The sequence below is a fragment of the Chiroxiphia lanceolata genome, chromosome 1 (genome assembly GCF_009829145.1).
Source record: "Chiroxiphia lanceolata isolate bChiLan1 chromosome 1, bChiLan1.pri, whole genome shotgun sequence".
Classification (NCBI taxonomy): Eukaryota; Metazoa; Chordata; class Aves; order Passeriformes; family Pipridae; genus Chiroxiphia; species Chiroxiphia lanceolata.
Window position 1 is genome coordinate 12,741,616 of NC_045637.1, and position 22,336 is coordinate 12,763,951.

Sequence of the window (22,336 nt, forward strand, 5' to 3'; positions counted from 1 at the left end):
TTAAGTGGGACATTTGATCATGATATACATGATGAGATATAAAATCTGGTAATGGCTTTCTGTATCAAAAGCAGTGGCGGAAGTTGCTGTGCTCACTGTAGAGGTAGCTGGAGTGTATTTTGGAAGAGAAAGATAATCTAGGTCATTTAGTGGTCACTTCTGGCATGAAATTCTGAAATTTACTTTGATGGAACCTGCTTGTTACCCATTAAACCAGTGTTGAGAGGAAGTAGCTGAGAAAGCCTAGTCACATGTCCTGTGGCAGGCTCCCTTCAGCCTCTGCTGAGCTTTGTGTCCATCACGGGGCTGGCTTTGGCACACCCTGAAGCTCTGCTTGGGCAGCACAGTTGCTTTTGGTACTCGCCTCCCTCATTACCAATTGTATTGAGGCAAGGCCCCCAAGTATGCCCTTATCTTTGTAGCACATGGGAAGTCCTGCTGAAATCAATGTGACAAGTTTTGCTCCCGTGTTGAATTAGTACCAGACCTTATTTTAAAATGGGAATCAAATGTGAATATTGCAGGATTTATATAGAGATGTGGCTTTGTTTTGTAGTCATGAGCAGTAATCCTCTGAAGTTCGCAGATAATGAACAACTGAAGAAAATGGCACTGTACAACAAAGTTCTTCACCCTTCTCACTGAGAGGCAGCACAAATCAGAGCATATTAGCCTATTTGAGCTCTTTGCAGAATAGTTTCTGACATAGATACATGTACTCTGAATAAATGGTAATAGAAGGAGGCTAAACAGAGGATCAACAACTGCACATTGTCATGGGTTATAAGGAGAAGGCAACATTTTCTGTGTTGAGAGAGGTCATAGGCAATTTGTAATCTAGTGGGATTTAAAAGTTAGAAGCAGTTCCTGTTGCTTCATCTTCTCCTGAGCCACTCTGTGTATGTTCTTAAAATCACATTACATGGGCTTGGATTTTTTGTTGGCATGCTCTTCCTGCATGCTGGATGGAAGTGTTGTACAGCAGGCAGGAAGCAATGCCTTTTCATAAACCATACACCCTGAACACGCAGCATTTTTTGTAAACTCATTTATTTTCTTGCTGCATCAGCTACTGCTGTTTGGGGGAAGGAAGGAAGAAGTGAGTAAAAAATTGTGCTGGAAACAGGTGCCTTACGTATGTCTTCCACTGTCAACTCTGTCTTTTTATTCTCAAACTATAATCAAATGGGTAGAAGGTTTCTGCCCCTATTTAGAAAATATTTATGTAAGTCTCCATCTAAAACTGCTATAGAGACAACTTTAAATGCTGAATTCCACTCTGGAGTTAATCTGTCTTCATATAATTATTTATTAATTGGGATTGCTAACTGTTTCTGAAGAACCGTGTCCTGACCAATTTCCTGCTGAAAGATAAAATATCAGATCCTGGACCTTCAGAAAACTATACCTGCACTTACTGTTTTTATATTCCTAGAAAAATGTCTGTTTTGTGGGGCGATTTGCTAGGAATATCAACTCTGTGAAAATCTGAAGTGAAATTAGAGGAGATTGCAGTGACAAGCATCTTGAGAAATTAAGAGTGTAAATAATTTAAGTTTTTCTTCACATTCTTTTATTAAAAAAATTCTGCTTTTGACATAAAGCAAACACCTTGCTTAGTATTTCATTACAAATCAAATTGGACAATATAATGTCAATATTAACAGCGAGGGATAAAAATACAGTCCAGATCAAAATAGAAAATCTTTAACAATATTAAATCACATCTTGGACCCTAATATATGTAAGGGACAAGAGAACACAATCTCTGAACCATTAGTGATGATCTTCAGGAATTCATGGAAAAGAGGAGGAGGTCTTAACAGAGTCGAGACAGGCAAGCATAGTATCATAGTACGCACTCTTAAACAAGGGAGACGCTTGGGTAGAGGAGGAGAGCGCATAGTGCGTCACCGATTGGTTAACGGGGCCTTCATTCCCAGGCCAACACAGGAAGAATTTATTAAAAAACAGTCTGTAAGAACCTAAAGAATTGTAACAAGGTTCTTACAAAGGTGGATTTGTCAAAACCCCATTATGTCAAGCCAGTCTGATTTTTTTTTTTTTTTTGAGTCATTGGCCTACTGGAATGGAATGTTGCAAACCTTACTGAAATCAAGACACATGGCAAGGTCCCAAGTGACATTCCTGTAAGCACTACAGGAGGGGTGTTTTAGAGGAACTACAGGTTCCAAGGGTAATGCATAATTGGTTTGATAAACTGCTCAAGTGTGAGTTTTCATAATCCCCTGCTTAACTGAGAGAACATGTCAGGCAAGGTGCTACAGGTGGAATAATCACATAAGCACCAGGGATAAGGGAATAGAGGTTTCTGTAAAGTCTGTAGAGGAAGGAAGGCTGGGAAGGGTTGCAAGCATCTCACTTTGTTGAGATTTTAGTGAATGCTGTTGTACCACTTCATAGCCATGAATTAAACAGGGTTTTGACATCACAACATCCTTTTAAAAAAACCCCTCATCTTACATAGCATAATCAGAAGAGCACAGATGCAGCTTTCTTTTTCTGAGACCCGCTTGCATCAAAGAAACGTGTTGCTCTGTTGGTAAACAGTAGAGGGATAGGATAATTTGCCTATGAACTGTGAACAAAACTGAGCCACAACAGAAATGTGATACAGAGATTTAGCTGAAAGGCTGCGGGTGATGTAATTGCACGTGGACCTGTAGGCTTACAGACACTGTGAATGCCATTGGGTACAGGAGGGGACTGGAGAAAAACATTTATTGATTTTTTTGGACAGGTTTCCCATTTTATTCCTTATCTCCAGCCTTATCTTGAGCATGGCTCAACACTGCACATCAGGTCAAATGTTGCTTTCACTTGCACTCTGGGCCATCCCAGAGCAGGACCCTTGGCAAGCCCCTGAGCTCAGTCAGGCTGCCCTGTGTGTAGATCCTACATGCTGTCCTGGGAGGAGGCACTGCAGAGTACCACAGTCCCTTCTCAAAATGCAACTTCAGTCAGCAAAACTAGCTGTGCAGTCACTTTTGAAAATGAGCATTTCTGGCATTTCTGAAATTTTACTCAAGATCACAGAACGATTAGGTAATACCACCCAGCTCTTCCCCCAGAGCATTGCTCAACATGGTCTTGGCAGTTGTCTTTCTTTTGTCAAGAGCCCTCCAGCCCCACAGAGAAGCAGCACGGTTAATAATGCTCTACCTCTCATCCCTCAAGACACTGAGACAAATGGATCCATTTAGCTTTGCTTCATGGTTCTCTCACTGCTGAGAGAAATGAGATCGCCTGCAGTATGTATTTTGTATATATATTAAATAGCTTTTGCACTTCTGTGCTCAGTTTTACAGACTGCCACTATTAACTTGTGGAAGAAGGGTATCTTTCTACTGGAATGATGATTACCCAAGATTTATTGAGCGTTGTCAGTGTCCTTAATGCCATTTAACCATATCCTTGGCATAAAAAGTGTATCATGTGAGGCTGTGCACTTTGGATGTAGTCACAGAAGTAGTGCAGAGGGTGACAGAAACATTTGGGGAAGATATTTCTGAAGAAGTGAGGTGAGACATCCAGTTTCAAAAACAGAGCTTATGAGCAGCTCTGGTGGCGTGTATGGATGAAAACTTTTGCCTTTTGCCTGAAGAAAAAATGTGAAGCTAAGAATTATTGATCTTCCTTCCTATTATGCCCTCCCATAATCAAAAAAGAATCATCATACAGTGAAAAATAATATTTCTTTTCCCCTTCCCATTTCTTGTAACTGCCTTTCTTCCTTTTACACTGTTCTTTTTCCTTTAAGACTTTGTCTTGCAAAGATGGCCCTCATTTTTTAACCTGTTACATGCTGTTCCCTTTCTAAACTTTCTGAAACAGCTACTTGGGGATGCATTCCTCTTGGACTTGAAGATACCCCCACTTAGGGAAGTAGAAGATGTTCCACTGTCTCAAAGTTCTTGTGCCTATGGGATTTTTGGTATGAGAAATCAGTATCAGATTTTAATTCAAGAAGAAAACTATTACAGAGTTTATAACCCTCTGCAGAAGTTTGTGCATCATTTCCAGCAGACTAGTTGTGGTCTCTGTGGGATAAAATTCACTCCAGTCTATGCTAATTTAAGAATATATTCTTCGAATTTCTGTAAGCCTCAGCTTTATTTGGTGGTACTTCAGTTTTTCTTAGAAATGCACAAAGAATTCCAAGCAGAGAATACATAATTTTGTTTGGCTTCTGCTTGATATATCAGTCTTTAATGCTCTTTCTCTCTGGTACGTTCACACAGTCATCTCTCTGTTAATGCATAGAGGCATGGAAACAGATTTTAGCTAATTGCCATGTGCTAGCAATCAACTTTTATTGGATTGGGATTGGTCTTCAGTTGGAGAATGATATTTGGGAGGCTAGGAAGAAAGGACAGTTTTCTGTCAGAGTGCCTTAAAAAGATAGTTTTGCCTGTTTTCAGATGTGGGAGAAAGGCCCTGCACATGGTCATGCTTGCATGTATAATGCAATAATAAAACACTCTAAACCTGCCTTTTCTGGGACCCCTCAGAGCCTTTGACATGAAGGACATGACAGAGTTGGTAGTGGAGATGTCATAGTGGGCTCAAGTTTAGTGATAGGAAGAACTTCAGCTCACAGAGCTGTGGAGAGAGGTTGTAATAGGTTAGGCAAAGCATCCAAAGGCAAGAGTGACCCCAGCACTGTGCCAAGAAAAAGGCTTCTGAAGAAAGGGAAACAGTCAGGAAGTTACCTGTTTTATACCATTGTGTTGTTTATGTTCTTTCACTGTGTTTACATGAACTGAAACAAATTTCAGCCTGATTGGTTGAAATTTCAAGCTGATTGGATTTTGCCTTTCTTAGCTTCGATTATCTCTTCTTGGAATGGGTCTGCTGGTTTCAGGGGATAACAATGGAACCTCAAAGGACTGAATAACGTTAAGCCATAATATGTAGCAGAATAGAAGTTACTCTTTAAATTGAACTAATTTCACTGTCTCTTCTTTGCTACAGGTGGTGGATGTGGACTTTAAAACAGCATGTCTCAACATCTCATCCTCAACTATCTATTTTAAATCTGATTGCACTACAAAGGAAAAGCTGCTAATGGGATAAATGTTGAGACTTTACAAGAACTGACTTAAAGTACCGAAAGCCATTATTACTATTATTATCAATCAAGAAGAGCTTGAAGCTGAGTCTGTATCTGACCAGTTGGTATTATTTTCACAGTAACAGTCATGGCAAGTAAACGAAAATCAACAACACCGTGCATGGTCTTAGCCAATGAGCAGGACCCAGATCTGGAAATGGTATCAGACCTGGAGGAAGGACAACCTGTGCTCACGCCAGCAGAAAACCCTACAGCAGAGAGTGTAACAAGTGATGAGGATGTTCATGAGTATGTGGATTCAGACAATCAGAAAAATACAAATAAAGTAGAAGGTGGTTATGAGTGTAAATACTGTACTTTTCAGACTCCAGATCTCAATATGTTTACTTTTCATGTGGATTCAGAACATCCCAACGTAGTGTTAAATTCATCCTATGTTTGTTTAGAATGTAATTTCCTTACCAAAAGATATGATGCCCTCTCAGAACATAATGTGAAGCACCACCCTGGAGAGGAGAATTTTAAATTGACCATGGTAAAACGTAATAATCAGACAATCTTTGAACAAACAGTAAATGATCTCACTTTTGATGGAAGTTTTGTTAGAGAAGAAAATGCTGGACAGGCCGACTCTTCTGAGGTCCCGTCATCAGGGATCTCAATTAGCAAAACTCCTATCATGAAAATGATGAAAAACAAAACCGAGGCTAAACGTATCGCTGTTTTCCACAATGTAGTTGATGACATTCCTGGTGAAGAAAAGGGAACTGAAAATGAGCCAAACTCTGAAGAAGTAGTAGAAAACCCCCCACCGGCAGTTTCTGAGTCAAAACCAAGCCATTCAGTTGTTTGCAGTGCAGCAGATGTGGCTGGTGCAGTGGTGACCCCGGCACCAGTGCTTCAGCCTGGGGTGGCACAGGTTATAACAGCTGTTACAGCTCCACAGAACTCAAACCTGATTCCAAAAGTCCTAATACCTGTAAATAGCATTCCAGCCTATAATACTGCTTTGGATAACAATCCTCTTTTGCTTAACACCTACAACAAATTCCCATATCCAACCATGTCGGAAATCACTGTTCTTTCCACTCAAGCCAAGTACACAGAGGAACAGATTAAAATATGGTTTTCTGCCCAGCGTCTGAAGCACGGTGTGAGCTGGACGCCAGAGGAAGTGGAGGAAGCAAGGAGGAAACAATTTAATGGCACAGTGCATACTGTGCCACAGACAATTACCGTTATTCCAGCACACATTTCTGCCGCTAGCAATGGTTTACCTTCCATTTTACAGACATGCCAAATAGTTGGTCAGCCAGGACTTGTTCTCACTCAAGTTGCAGGTGCAAATACGTTACCAGTAACAGCCCCAATAGCTTTGACTGTAGCGGGAGTCCCAAACCAAACACAGCTACAGAAGAGTCAGATTCACAGTGCTCAGCCTATTGCAGAAAACAAACAAGTAGCTGCTGTTCCAGCCCCTCAGCCCATCAAAAATGAATCCACAGTGATGAATCCTGACTCCTTTGGCATCCGAGCAAAAAAAACTAAGGAACAACTGGCAGAATTAAAAGTCAGCTACCTTAAAAATCAGTTTCCTCAAGACTCAGAGATTGTTAGACTTATGAAAATAACAGGTTTGACTAAAGGAGAGATCAAAAAGTGGTTCAGTGATACACGCTACAATCAGAGGAACTCAAAGAATAATCATGGGATTCACCTCAACAGTGATTCATGTGCCACCATTGTTATTGATTCAAGTGATGAAATGAATGAGTCCCCAACAGGAGTCACTCCACAGAGCAAGTCATCGTGGAGTGCTTTTCCTGATTTCACCCCACAGAAATTCAAAGAGAAGACTGCTGAACAACTGCAAATCCTCCAAGCAAGTTTTCTGAATAACCCTGTCCTCACTGATGAAGAGATGAATAGGTTAAGAGCCCAAACCAAACTGACTAGGAGAGAGATTGATGCCTGGTTTACAGAAAAGAGAAAATCAAATGTCTTGAAGGAAGAGGGAGCTGACTTGAATGAAAGCAATGCTGGCAGCTCAAAAGAAGAGGCTGGAGAAACATCTGTGGGAGATGGAGCAGCAGGAACAAAATCAGGGTGTTCCACTTCGAGCAAAGTAGGCAAAAAATCACCAGAGCAGTTGCACATGCTCAAAAGTTCCTTTGTCCGTACTCAGTGGCCATCTCCACAAGAATACAACAAGCTGGCAGAAGAAACTGGGCTTCCAAGATCAGAAATTGTGAGTTGGTTTGGAGATACTCGCTATGCCTGGAAAAATGGTGGATTGAAATGGTATTACTATTACCAGAGCGCCAGTGCAAACAGTCTGAATGGCCAAGGTTTTGCCAGGAGGAGAGGGAGAGGAAGACCAAAAGGGAGGGGGAGAGGGAGGCCTCGGGGGAGGCCTCGGGGAAGCAAGAGGTTAAATTGCTGGGACAGAGGTGTGTCTGTCATAAAATTTAAAACTGGAACAGCAATCCTGAAGGACTACTATATGAAGCACAAATTCCTTAATGAGCAAGACCTCGATGAACTGGTAGCCAAATCTCACATGGGATATGAGCAGGTCAGAGAGTGGTTTGCAGAGAGGCAAAGAAGATTAGATCTTGGAATAGAGCTGTTTGATGAGAACGAAGAGGAAGACGAAATGCTGGACGATCAGGAAGACGAGGAAGAAACAGATGATAGTGATACTTGGGAACCCCCCAGACATGTTAAACGTAAACTTTCAAAAACAGACTGATGTACAATTTGGGATTTGGGGGCCAAAAACCTATGAATTAGGTTTGATGTTACAGTGAAGAGCCAAATGATTTTTCATGGCCTTCAGTTTAGCAAGCAGCTGCTTAGCATCTTTCTTCCACCTACAAGAACATGGGCAAGATGCTACCTGTGGAGGCAACAACTGCTTGCTTCGTTGCTACAAGAGATGAACATCCTCAGGCCCAGCCTAGGACAGGGGGTTATAAATCAGATCAAGTTCAGCTCCTTTTCCACATCACTGATGGGAAGGTTCATGTTCATCATACATGTGACTGCTTCTCAGTATTTAATTGCCTTATGTTGTTTGATTCCAAAAAAACACAGACACCTTTTTTTGTTGATGTAGGAGAACATTTTGCCTGCTCATGAAGGAGGAAAACACAAAAACTTAGAGGTCTTTTTGGAACATCACTTCATCTTAAAGGTTTCAAGGCCTGGGTTTATTTCTTAAGGAAAGAGTTCGAAACAAAAAGAGAAGGGGAAAGTGTGACAAAAGGAATCAATGAACCTAGGGGTGAGGATTGATTGCTTTAAGAAAATAAGGTGACATCAGCACCTTTTGCTTATCTTCAGAGTGTTTGGGGTTTACAGAACTTGGACTGAAATGTTCCTTATTGATAATTATGAGCTAACTGAATGAGTCTGATGCTAGAAGATGCTTTTTGTTACAGTTAATCAGTGTATCCTACATCAATTTAATTTAAATGCCTGACAGACTTGATGCAGTTGATAGTAACACTCATTTTTAGCTTGTGCATTCTTTCCTTCATTGGAAATGGTAAGAGAAGTATGTATATTTCTAGCTAAAAAGAATTATTTCTTGAAATCTTACACTGAATTTTAAGGTAAACATGAGCTGGAAACTGCCTAGAAGTCATTCACAGTTGCTTAGGGGTTTGTAAGAGTACACAGATATAGAGATGAAAGGCATCTTTTGGTGTTAGTAAGAAAGGTTTTCAAGTAAGTTGTGGCAATGACATGGTGTTTAATTCTCAAACAAAATGAAGTTATATGGCTATTAGATGCTTAGGAATTATAAACACACTACTGTTGAATTGTTCTTCAGTGATAGCCGAGTTGAGTGATTTTTGTGTGGGTTTAACTGTAATTTATCCTAATTGTTGAACTCTCCACTGTGCTCATTGCTCTTAGCACTGCTGGGTGAACACACTTATTTTTAGAGGTGGTTTGAGCTACCTGAACTGGAATCCAGTAGTAGTTTAATCTGATACAAAACATCTACATCTTGAATAAGTGTATTTAAAATAGAAAAAAAAAATCATTTGGTCTCAAGACAGTTGCATCACAGTACGTTTGAATTATCAACTTAAAAGCAGTGGGCCAAATTCACACAAGTTAGTTTAGGCAGATGTTTGGCATCCTAGAGAACAGGTACTCTGAGGAAGAGTAGTTTGTGTTCTTGCTACTGCGAGCTTGCAGTTTTAGGGATAAGTTACTTTATATTTAGATGTCAAAAGATGATGATGAATTGGTGCTGCTGCCACCGGCATTGTCTGCTTTTTACATTGGCACTAATGGAAAGGATACTAGCAGTCTCCTTTTGCACATCTGTCGGCATCTTCTCTGTAGGCTTCTGCATCTGGTGACTGAGAACAGATTAGTGTAGACAAAATGTGTCCTAATGTTTCCCCATCTCCAGGAACGTATTCTAGAATTATTCTTTCTCCCATACTGTGAAAAGACCAAGAAAGCCCTTTTAGTCATGATTTTCTGAAGCAGAGGAGTCCGTGTTACATCTGGTTTTCATACTTGATTGTGAGTGAAGCCCAAGTCAAAGCAAGAAAGGGAATGATGTCTGACAAAAAATATTGTTAACCTCTCAGGCTCACCTTCCTCTCTGAACACTTGTAGCTGCCCTTCTTACAGATTGAACAAGCTCTCTGAGCTGCAGGAGGATGTTCTGTATGAAGGTCATTTGCTGGGGTGAGCTCTTCTGACTGCTTCAGATTACTGGATAGAAAAAGGCAATAGTTTATGGTGTGTGTCACGAATGTGATGATGAAAACCATTCCCTGGCTTCCAAGACTCAAGTTGGTGAGGCACAGAGCAGTCAGTGGTGCTAAAGAGGACTAGCCAAGAATCCCCTCCATTGGGGTGGGGGAGGAGCAAACCCATGTTGTCATCCTATTTCACGGAGTGTTTATGACTCTGGATGGGAGGTGGTGCAAGAGAGATCAGGATCTGGCCTTTTCAGCATTGACTGCTGCATCTAGTTGGGAGGGATTCTTGTTTGGCAGGTAATGGTATGGATGAGGCTGTTGTAGATGCCAGCAGATGTAAGACACTGGCTTCAAGTTCTGCTGGGAATACAGGGTCAAGAATCTGTGCTTGCTTAGTAGGAAAGGAAAAAGCTGGAATGAAAATAGATGCTATTTTTAAGTTTCCAAAAACATTAAAACAAATCCTTGGGAATATGCCTCTAGCAAGCAAAATCTGCAGTTGCCTTAATCCTTAAGGTTGACCCAGAATTAATTTTCTTTCAAAAAAACTCCACCAAACCCCCAAACAACAACGAAGCAATGCGTCCAAATAAATATCTCCATTTTTGTTAGCAGAGACTGCATTTAGGTTAGCTGGGAATCTTACCTTCTTTAAAAATGGGACAAAATAGAGATCCAAGTTAATTACATGATTAAACTGGGATATTTTCTGCTTTGACACTGTTCTGTGAAATAATTGTCCGCTACAATGGTAGGCCTTAGCACATCTGGTCTCAAAAACACAGGAAGAGGAAATACATTGTTTATCAGACTAAATATAGTTGGCTTGGAGGTCTTCTTTCAGTAAAGTGGTCAGAGGCGGTGGCTGATGTACACTGGGCCAAATTTTCAGTTGTTGTAAATATTAGAGTTCCGTGTATTCCACTGGTTATAGTAGTATTTACAGCCCAGTGACAAAACCGTCTCTTTGCAGAATATAAAATTTAAATTAAACCATGTGCTGTGGATCAGCTAATGAGAGATGCAGAGTCCCCATGTTTCCTTTGTGCTGCCTGCACATTTTAAGCCTTTCAGTTGTGCTAAGGATGAGGAGAACCTGGGTGGGTTCAGCCTGAAGAGAGAAGTCGTATGCATTCATTATTGCTGACAGTCTGACTGTTATTTGTTTGAACAGGCAGAGTCCATTAATTACCGGTTTATTTCGTGTTTACAGCATGTGTGTATTTGCACTGCATGCTGGGAGAGGGGGAAACTCCTTCTAGAGGCCTCCCAGGTCAGGCCTGACACGAGAAGCATTGGAAAGAGCGGTCAGCATGCTGGTCAATTGTATCTTGATTTGTGGTAGGAACTCAAGGCTACTGGTAGCAGTGGTTTAGCCCAGATTCATCTCAGGCAACCTCAGGCTGCTGTGCTCCTTACCTGGGGGCACAGGGCACACTATACAGTCACCTGAGATAAACAGAAATTGCCTGGTGGGTGGAAAGGATATGGCACCTTCTCATTCTGTTAGTTACATGCAGGAAACTTCCTGAACTTAGCACATCAGCAAGTGACTTAATTTATTATGAATCTGAGGACTGCTGTGCTCATAAGCAGTGCACCCCTGCAAGCCCAGCTCCCTCTTGTAGCTTATGCACACCTATAAGGTGTTTTGGAAGCCACTTGGACTGAACTATATTGACAGTGGGAAGGGAGGGGGCAAGAAAATACATCTGTCCGGGGATGACTGTCCATGTGGCTTTTTGTTGATTTTCCTGACTGGTAAAGGACTGTGTCTAGATGAACTGTGGTATGTTTTCTGTATTTCTGTGGAGCTTCACCTCTTAGGTTTGAGCTCATTATGAGCCAGGCTTCAGTGATTGTCAGTGACAGTGAGATGAAGAAACTCTGATATTGCTTAGATCTTACCTCTGGGTGGCTGGTTTCTCAGTATTTGTTGGGACTACTCTTTCAGAATTCAGTTGTGAGCATCAGTTCCTGTAGAGCTAAGCTAGTGCTTTCTTCTTCATGTGCTGTTTCTGCCAGGAGTACTGCTCTGATGATGCTACTTGCGCTGTCTCTGGAATTCAGCTAAAGAGAGAATACAGATAATCCTGAGCCAGAATGGAGAGGGAAAAGAGCTAAAAGAAAGAAAGCAGTGTCACAACTGGGTGAGACATCCCAGTATTGTCCTCCTTCCTGGCATGTTTTGTGCTTGCTTCTGAGTGCAGTGAAAGAGCACGGTTCCATCTTAAACAGTGCTGTCTTCCCGGTGTCAGCCTCTCAATGACCCCAGAATTAGTGTTGTAAAAATAAAGTCAGACCTATTCCTCCCTGAAGGTTTGAATGATCTAACAGTGCTGGCTTGTAAGAAGTGTTCTGACAAGAAAGAGTAAATTATTTCAATCACTAATTTTTAGCACATAGAATTATCTGCTTTGCTTGAAAGCAAAGGAGAGGAAAAGGTATCTAGTACCTAATGATTAGAATTTAATGTATTATCTCTAATACACTATAGTAAATGAGACCATTCCCTTTTTTAACCTTTTCCAGTACGATTTTGAAAGTGGTTTTTTCATTACATTATATGTAATATGGTGTCTGAGTATAACTTTGATTATTGGGAAGGAAACTCATGCAATGTCCACACATTACATGAAATAATTTCCTGATGCATGATTTGCTGACTTTGGACAAAAGCTGATTTTTTTTTTTGTTCACCAACGAAATCTGGAGGCAGGAAAATGTAATCCCTTCTCCTCCACAGAGCCGAGAAAGCATTTCTGGATCCCATACAAAGTGATTCATGGCCTTACGCAGTCCCCGTAGGCCAGAAAGCCCAAAGATGCAGACACTCTCCTCCTCCGTTTTCCTCTGAAATGAGATCACAGCAGTAACTCTGACAACTAGTCAGTCTCTGGCTGCTGAGTAACGAGGCTGTAGTTTAAGGTGGGGAGCATTTTCCCTTTTGCACTTAATGGAGTACTGTGTATTCAGGCTGGATATCAGTATTTGCTTCTGTAAATATGATAGTACCAATTTGCGTCCTCCACCTGAGTCCCATATCTGTCTATATTCATATCTCCCAAGGAGAGAAGATAATCTTTAAGCTTCTGTAGTGTTAAATATCCCTGCCCTAACCTGAAGGCACAAAAATAGAGTGCAATGAACTATAGCTACTTTCTTTGATTTAATTTATTTTTTTCTTTGAAAATATTTTTGCTTGCATTCAGTAGTAATGGAAAGATAGTATCAATGACCGGAGAGCAGTAAAACTGTTGGGAGTTGTTTATAATGCCTGGAATGACTGTGTAAGTTAGAGATGGAAAGAGCTAGTAGAGGGCTCAGTTCCCTACACTGAACAGTGCTGGGTTACACCTGTATTCTCCATTAAGCTTGTGATATCCTAGGATAAGTAGATTTACCCAGCAGCATGACACAAACTTACAGGTGAAGTTACTTGAGGTTTGGTGATGTATTCCATAGGAAAATATTTTGAAATGAAACTTGCCACAGAAAGTGAAAAATCCCCTCAATAGCTACTTACACACAATAGATCAAATTTCTGCATTGTTTCCCCACTTCTAAAAAGGGAGATTTTGAAGCACAAGTGGGTTATAGCCAGTATTTGTAAGTTTAATGGTTGGAGCTCTTGGGGGAGTTTTCTCTTTCTTTGATGAAGAACATCTGCACTTTTTCAGTGGACAGTCATTGCAAAACTGACTCATACAACATTGTAAAACATAGAGGATCCCATAGCACTTTTCTTGAATTAAGGTGGGATTCTGATTGGATGTTGATGTTTGCATTGGGGCAAGTACAGCCAAGGAATGCAAACCTGCTCATCCTGGTGCCTGGCATCAGTCGATGATCTGCTCCCTGGCTCCCCTGACTTACGCGTGGCTTGCAGGCAGCCGCTGACACTACAGACACCTGTCATGAGGCGAGATGGATCTTCTTTCTGGATTGCAGCACTGAGCTTTGTGTTGTGGTTAGCAATGGTACTTATCTCTGCTTCCAACCTGATGCTTGTTGGGAAGTGAGGCCTTTTTTTTTTCCTTTTTTTCTTTTCTTTTTATTCTAGAGCAGGTAGGCACTACAGTGATGGGTAACGTAACTGATCCTTGGTTATAATACTGTGGCATAAAAATGCTTTGGGTTTTCTCAAGTATTTTTAGAGATGAGGTTACCATGTGAACATTGGACTGTGCATAACTTAGAATGTGTTAGGACACATAATATTTGTGTCCCAGTTGATGAAAGTATTTCCTTATGCTTATTCAATACTAGATACCTATCAGGAAACTCTCCCTAAAGAGTCTGCTAGAACAACAGAAGATTCAAGTCTTCATCTATGCTACAAAACAGTGAACCACAACAGCTCTGCTATGATTTTGGAATGTTGCCCCCACCCTCCAAGTTTCAGCTTACAAGAGTATTTCCAACCCTGCATAGTTGGCTATCTGCATGTGTGCTTACAATCTGTACAGAAATGCACTAAAATGAGTTGCCCTACCTGGGAAGGCTTTATATTGTATAGAAAATGTGGCACTAGGTACTGCTCTTCATGTGCACAGGAGAGTTAACAGGTGTCAGTCTCGTTTACAGAAATGATGGCGCTTTGCAATTTTCTATAATATATTGCAATATATTTAAATGTCCTGTTTGACATGTGAAATGAAATTAAGTTAATGCATTGTTATGTATTTGAAGTATGAGGAAGATGATTCACTAACGACCAGCAAGGTTTTTAGAAAGGTGTCCAGTATGTAGCTGTCTGTGTGATCTGTCTGGTGTATGTGATGTTAAAGGAAGCAACAATACTGTCACTGTTTAGAATGAAGAGTTTCTTTTGAGTGATGCAATAGCTTACAATGTCTTTCCTTTGTAGCTGCCCAATGTGGTGAAGGGGAAGCAATTCTTGAAAAATTTCAAGATAACTGGTTAACTGTGAATGGGCCTAATCTTTCGTGAAACCAAGAAAATTTTTGGACACACACAGGACTTGAATACTCAAAAGGATTGGAACTTAGTGTTGTGCCAAAGTTAAACTACTGCAATTGGCAGTTCTGCACTGTAAATAGAAGACTGATTAAAAGACAGCTTGTAAAAAAAAAATAATTCAAATTTTAATACAGTACGTTTTTATTCTGATACGTGATGGAAACATTCTGTTTTAGACCTTTTTTGAAGAGGCTTCAGTGACCACTAGATTTTGTCCTCTTATATTTTGTTTGGCCTAATACTATATGTTCTAGTAAGATGGGCTTTATTGCCTGTGTTCTTTGATATGTGATTAAGCTTATAGCTTTGAGTGACCAAACATTTTACAGAGTAAAAGTTCTTAGAAACAGTATAATGTAACTGATATTTCTGTGTCTTATTTATCAGGCTCTGCACAAACTTGGGAGGTTGTGCTGGACTTGTACAACTCATATATGGGAATGCAGCATACTTCTGGATATCAAAAACCTAAGCCTTTGTGGCCGAATGGATCTTGTCTTTGGATTTATTTTTGTTATTTTTTTGAGGCAAAGAAACGAATGGATGCTGCTGTAAAATATTTGTAATATTGCCATTATTGCTTCTGTAGCAATTATTGCTTTTGCTTCAACAGATAAAGAAAATAAATCAGAGATAGAAAAATCCTAAAAGACGCTGGTAGAAGAAAGGATCATGTGAGAACTTCTGAAAATAAACTTTGTACCAAAAATTTGAAAACAGAAATAATGGAATAAATATCTCCTTACTGAGTGTGTGTGGTTTTAAGAGGTGGTGTGAAAACCAGGAATCATGATTGTCTGTAGGAACATGTCACAGACCAAATCTTCTCGAATATCTTTTTTCTTGTTATACAAAAACTGAATTTCACCAATTCCTCAGATACATTGAATTCAGAAAACTGGCTTGGCTGAACAGCCAGTGTGAGGTCAGCTTCATGTGTGAGTCAGTACAGCTGCTCGTTGCTGAAGTGTTCTGCCATGTCAGCAGCCCAGGGATGTTCATGGGATTTTTCTCATTAAGGCAGATTGTCTTTATTATGGCATTTTAAATATTTGGGGTGGGAAGAGTAGGGGTGAGTAGGAACCCCCTCCTCACTGAAGTCCCTGTCAGTTGTACATGATGCTTTGTGGCTACTCTGACATGTGCCTTGTCCTCAGAGAAGGAGGGTCTGAGGTAAGAGCTGCTGTTGAGCTGTGCATTTCTGCCATTGCCGTCAAAAAAAAAGCTCCCTGCCAGAGGTAGTGCTGTGTTCTGCACTGGGTGACTCATCACACCCATCTCCTTCAAGTGTTGTACTGCAGCTGGAGGGGCTCGAGACCTAGTTTTTCCAGCAGGACCTGGCATTGTGGCTACAGACCTGTCTCCACCAAATATGTTTAAAGCCATAGAGTGGTTCCTGTGCTGTAGCTCATGTTAGTGTGAAACATTACATCCCGAGCTGAAACAGTGACCTACACACACTGCTTTGAGCACAAGTAGTCAGTACAGCTTTGTGCTTGGTCACATAGTTTTACTCAGTTTGGTAAAAACAAAAGAAAGCTTATTCAAGAATCCATCAACTCATGAGGGAGTTATGAGAAGCTCCAGGTTATGTATGCAGTCACCCTTTTGTAAAAGTTACCTTTTCATTTATAGTGTTACCAGCCATTCCAGAACATTGCAGTTCAGTAGATACTTTAACAAGAGACCAGCTGGCCCTGTGGGTTGTTTCCCCTCTCTCAGCCTCCTCTTCCCAGCCTCTTTCATCTTGCATTTGTTTTCATAACAATACTGTCAACTACTATTTTTACGAATTTAAAATACCGAGCTGCTTTGTTCACTGCTTTATTTTCCTTTGAATGCCAAAAAGTCCCCTCTATAAATTTTTCCCTGTGGGCTTGGCGTTGCTTTGAAATATTGCTGCTGGTGGTCTTCAGTCTCACATGGTGGTTTCTAACATTTTGGTGGTTAAATGACTTGTTGCACTTAAAATACTGCAAAACGAAACATTTCAATATATGTTTCTACTGCTATAATGCTGAACTATAATCATTATGACTAATTCCTCTCCCATGTGCGTTTCTTTACAGGCTCAGTGCTGAGGTGATCTTCATTATCTTAAAATATTTGGTAGAAGAAAGAAAAGACGGAACAAGGGAATGAAAGTGTGTGTCACACCTAGTTGATTTGTGCCTTTGGGTGAAAATAAAGGTCAGTGTTGGCAGTAATTCTGCTCTTAGTGATTTTCAGTTTTCCTAAATGAAAGCCAAAGAGCGGAAAAAACGTAATTTCAGTGAAGCCTGTCTTAAGGGGCTAACATGGAAGAGGGCCCACAAATAGCCTCTAATAGTGATGTGTTTTGAACCGAAGGAGATGGTACAAATAGTATTGCAATTGTAACTGCTCTCAATTGTAACTGCTCTCAATTCTGAAGTTTGTTTCCAGCAGCTGGCCAGAGGCTCCAGATGAAATCCAGCTGCATGGATTTCTGTGCGGGCATCACACCCGGCACCCCCAAAGTGCAGAAATGGAGGCCCACGGAAGCCCTGTGATGGAAGTGGCTCTTTACTTTTCTTAGTGACACCACAGAGTTAAAACCTGCATCATCGATGTATGTTTTATGGTTTTCTTTGCTCTAAATTCATTTTAAGTGCAATAACTGGGGGAAGGGAGCAGTTGTGGGCAAAGTCCATTCTGGATTTCTGCATTTTGTTTGCACGGGTTCGTTGAGCAGTGCTTTCCCTGTGCTGCACCTCACACTTTCTGCAGGCACTGATACTTGTATAAGGCAAATGTGAAGCTGTAGAATCTAAATTTAATAGCAGTTTCTTTCCACTAGTCCTCTCCAGAGTGCAAAAGCTGCATGGGAAATGAGGCAGTGGAGAATGAACAGTATGGTGGTTTCCCTTGTGGAGGCAGCCTCCATATGGAAAAGGAGAGTGGAACAGAAAAAGCCCATGAATTGTGAGGGTCACTGAAGGCCAGTCCTGAAGCTCTGGGTCTATTTCTTCAGTATAGCATATTTTTTTCTAGTTCTTTTGAATAGTTTCTCTTTGTTGCTGCAACACAGCAATAATGTAGGAAGTCAGCTCAGTTTATTTGATGTTGTTACAACAGAGGTCTTAAATGGTGTCCTAGAGGATTTACCACCATTGGTACTTAGTTCTGCCCAGTCTTGAAAACCAGAGGAGTAAAGTTTTAACCTAGAGAGGTAACGAATCCACTGCGGTGTCTGTGGCCTGGTTTCATCACAAGTAGCAATTAAGCAACCAGCATAATGGTGGCCAGGGCAAGTTAATGAGTTTTCAGAAAAACTGATAAAACTGAAAAAAGGGCACAGAAGAAGGCATACAAACTTCACCATGCCCAACAGAGAGTCATAGAATCACAAAATCATAGAATATGCTGACTTGGAAGGGACCCACACAGATCATTGAGTCCAACTCCTGGCCTTGCATGGGACATCCCCAAGAGTCACACCACGTGCCTGAGAGCATTGTCCAAATGCTTCTTGAACTCTGTCAGGCTTGGTGCTATTAGCACTTCCGTGGGGAGCCTGTTCAGTGCCTAACCACCCTCTGGGTGAATCACCTTTTCTAATATCCAACCTAAACCTCTCCTGACATGACTTCAAGCCATTCCTATGGGTCTTACCACTGGTCTTTTGGGTTTTTCTCCAGTTAGAGCAGTAGATTGGAGATACCACCCTTTGCCATGACTTTGGCATTCACCTTGTATCCACAGACCGTCAAGGTACAAGCTTAGTGCTTGTACAACATGGCTGAGTGAAGCAGTTCAGACAAGACATGTGGTCATGTCAGTACTGGAAATGTGTAGGCTTGCACAGGAAGATCCCTGCTCCAGGATTCATTCTAGCATTTGATCACCACCTTCTTTCTGTCTTTCCAGAAAACTTTTTTCCACTTTTCATCAGCTTTCTGGTCAAACTCTGGGCATGCTCATTCTGTTCACCATTTATCTCACTAGACAGAAAATAGTTGCAAAGCCTGTTAATAGCTGAACACATCTGTGTGCCGAGCATCCTTTTGGCAATAACAACTTTATTGGGTTTTGTTAGGCCCAAGGGGGAAGGATTATGGCCTAGTTAATATGGCTTGCCAAGGATTTGAAAGGTTGTACTGCCTTAAGGTAGAGAAGGCAAATGAACCATCTTTTGGGGGATTCGTCTTCTCTTGTCTGTCCTAAGGATCTCTAAAAAGCTTTTTGACTTCTGTTAACAACAGTTTGTATTCTTTGGTTTCCATGATGCACAGCCCCTCACCTCCCCACTCAATTTTTTGTTGTGTCTTACTAGAACTTACTACCATCATAGTAAGAAATGCTAGAGTTCATGGGAGCTTTAACTGCAGTTTTGTTTGTAGTTTTTAGTAGTGATAACCTCTGTTTGCCCCCAGTCATGAAATGTTGTTATTTGTATTACTCTCCCAGTTAGTCGTGGACAATAACCCCTTATGTGTGACATCACGCAAAGAAGATGAAGCTGTAAAGAACTTGCCATCTAAATAAAAGGCATGACACAGTGAGACAAGGACACAGTGAGACAATGTCAGCAAATAAAGAGCTACTCCTCTTTTCATGAGTGTGTTTAGGGAAAAGCCTGTGTTGTGACTATTGAAAACTAATCTTCCCTCAAGGTAGGAATATTTCACAATGTTTGGAAGAATCCACTTAAGGATTCAGGAGCCACCCCATCCTTTGAGGAATGCTGCCTGTTGGCCTTACTGCCCTCCTCACTACAGGCAGTGCTCTTGCTTTGAGAAGGGAACTAGTCTCTCTTTTGCTTTCTTCCAAAGGCAGCTCCTTTCTAGCATATTTTAATAAAGCTATAAACCAAACGAGAGCTGCATTATTCCCTAGCCAGTGTGTGTGGGTAGTGCCTACCAAGACAGGGCCCTAGTTGCTGAATGAGGTTTCTTTTTTCTACCATGTGTGCTTGATGGTCTCTGAAACGTGTGATGTGTGTTCTCCTGGCACAAGAGTGGCTGGGCTGTGGTGAGGACCCATGGAGGCGCTATCACAATACAAATAATATCAGTAATTAAAGAAGCACTGGAGGACAATTCTTCTGAATTAATGTTTCCTCACAGTAGACTGGGAAGCAGGGTGAAGAGGGGCTTTACGCAAACTCCATCTTCCATGCTCTGTTATCTTTCCCTGGCCAGAAGACTTGGGCAATAGGACAGCGTGACAAATTCCTGCCTATCACTGGAGTTGTCTCCACCGCCTGGGCTGTCTCTGGGCTCACCCTGACTGCAAGATGAAGCACGGTCGCCTGCCCCTGCTTACCGAGGCTGAAGCTGGGTCACAGCCCCTCGCTGCTGCCATCACGAGGCACGCTCGTGTGAACAGCCACAATAGCTTTGCTGATGCAGGAACTTGCTGGAGACCACAACTTACTGGAGCCCATTTGTTTTACTGGTCCAGCATTCATGTGCCGAGCTGATGGTTTAGCCCGGGGTTGGAGTAAGACCTTGGCTGTCTTTTTAGGAAGAGATTCATCTACAGCTTCTTTTTATTCCTGAAGCTGCCTACACAGAGCAGCTGCAGCAGCAGAGACTGTTGTAGGGCTTGTGTATCTGAGCCCCCTCAAAGCTGCCTCTTCCAGGGATGATGTTTTCTCCTGCATGAAGCCAAGGCTAACAGCACCATGGCAAATTGTGCCATGCAAACTCAGGCAAACAGCTTTACTTAAGTACAGTGAGAATTTGTATTTGGCAGCTACACTGATGACTTGGGTCTTAGGGGAGAAATTGAGCAAATCTCCGGTGCTGACAAGGCAGAGGAATGTCCTAAAGTTGCATTTTTTTATTTCTGTAACTAATACATGAGGAGCTTTTTAAATGTCTTGAGGGGAGGCGGGGGCAGGGGAGAGCCAGGCAAGGGAGAGAAGAAGAAGAGAGGCAATATTATGCCTGTGACTTATGACAGTCAGCTGCTAGGCCCCCTGTGTGGCACTCAGGAATCATGGCTTTCCTATCACTGACTTACCAGACAAAGGCATTCTCTGCATTGCAACACAGAGCCTTTGCAGACCACGTTTTATCCTCAGAAGAAATGATGGCTGAAACCCCCAGCCCTGGAGGACTCTGCAATCCAAGCTGGCAGCCAACCAGCTGCTGTGGGATTTGCCCCTGGGAGTGCCTTGCTCTTTGTGTTTTACTTTGAGCTGGGGCCACATTTTACTTTGATTACTCATGTTTCTTTTTAGTTTTTCTTTTTGATTTATTCTTGTTTGTCTTTCTGGATTTTTGTGCCTCGTTCATTATATTGGTGTGTTGCAGCGTGACCTGCAGTCCTGGGGTAGTGGGAAAGGAATGTGTGTATCCAGTGTTTGTGAGACCTACAGGCACTGTAACTGTTCAGACACTTGTGCAAACCTCCACAGCCTGACTCCTATGTGCTCTGCCAGTCCTTGCCTGTGGGCAGCAGGAAGCCAGCTGGTTTTGGTGTGCACATACAAGCAGCTCTGTCCTCAACTACCTTGATACTTGTAGCAGAAAGACTGAAGCATGTCAAGTAAACTCCTGATTCTTTCCAGACTTGCTGAACGGTTTCCTCTGTCCCGGAGAGCTCATTTGCTAAACAGTAAGTTTAAAAGCAAAAGAAACTTCAACCTGCATTTGTTTTTCTGAGCAAATATCTACCTGCCAAAGTTGAGTATCTACCCTGGTATTTATGTCAGGTCATGCTATATTCAGTCATAGCTATGCTGGTATGCAAGGGTATTTCAAGCACATAGAAAGAAAGAAAAAAACCCCTAACAACCCCAGAACACGTTTTACATGTCTACTAGAAGGAAATCTTTACAATTATCCATACAAGCAGTGCTTTGGCCTCAAAAGCTGTTCTGGTATAGAGAAGTTCATTAGTCCACTTTGCAGGTTAAGGAAGAACTTTTCAGCTGACCACCTCCAAACCTGTGTGGTGATTAGATGAGATAAAATGGACCTTCCTGGATGGATGGACAGGCAAGGTGGAGAGAGGAAACAGCATTGTACTACACTTAAAACAGCACTGTGTGCATGGTAGCACCATGAGGCAGGGTAGACAGCTGGGACAGGTACAGCCTCACCTGGGCACCCTCAGTGTGCAGCCCTGTGCCTGAGTCTTGACATCCTGAAGGTCTAGGATCAGTCTTCACTTGGTCATGTCCCCATCTCCCATAGCACAGGGTAGGGGCCTTTGGGAAAGCCTGTTGTGGAAAGCCTAAGATTTCACAAAATCACCAAACTGTTAGGGTTGGAAGGAGCCTCTGGAGATCTAGTCCAACTCTGAAGGACAGTCACCTAGAGCAGGTTACACACAAGTTTCTCCTTCTGCTTTGGGGCAGAACTGAAACCAAATGGAGAAGTTATCAAAATACACTCCCCCTCACCCCTGCACTGGCACGGGGGCTGAGATACTCACAGAGCAACTCTACAGTCACGCAGTTAATTTATTAAAGCACACGGGGCTCCGGTTCAGCTATTTATAACGTGATCTCGCAGCCCTCCCCTCACAGTGCCCGCTGGCCGATCTCCTCCCC

The 22,336-nt window shown here is 41.8% G+C and overlaps 1 protein-coding gene across 7 annotated transcripts in view; it reads left to right on the forward strand.

The window, feature by feature from the left end:
• ZHX1 (zinc fingers and homeoboxes 1) overlaps positions 1–15,561 on the forward strand; it is a 28,013-nt gene extending 12,452 nt beyond the window's left edge. For 2 of the 7 annotated variants that reach the window (XM_032685121.1, XM_032685127.1), the window contains exons 3-4: positions 4,996–8,381; positions 11,854–15,561. In XM_032685121.1, the coding sequence (XP_032541012.1) occupies positions 5,223–7,847 (2,625 nt within the window). In that variant the 5' untranslated portion in view covers positions 4,996–5,222 and the 3' untranslated portion in view covers positions 7,848–8,381; positions 11,854–15,561. The remainder of the gene's footprint in view (positions 1–4,995; positions 8,382–11,853) is intronic. The other 5 variants (XM_032685162.1, XM_032685170.1, XM_032685153.1 and 2 more) reach the window with 5 other exon arrangements.
• Positions 15,562–22,336: the final 6,775 nt, after the last annotated feature.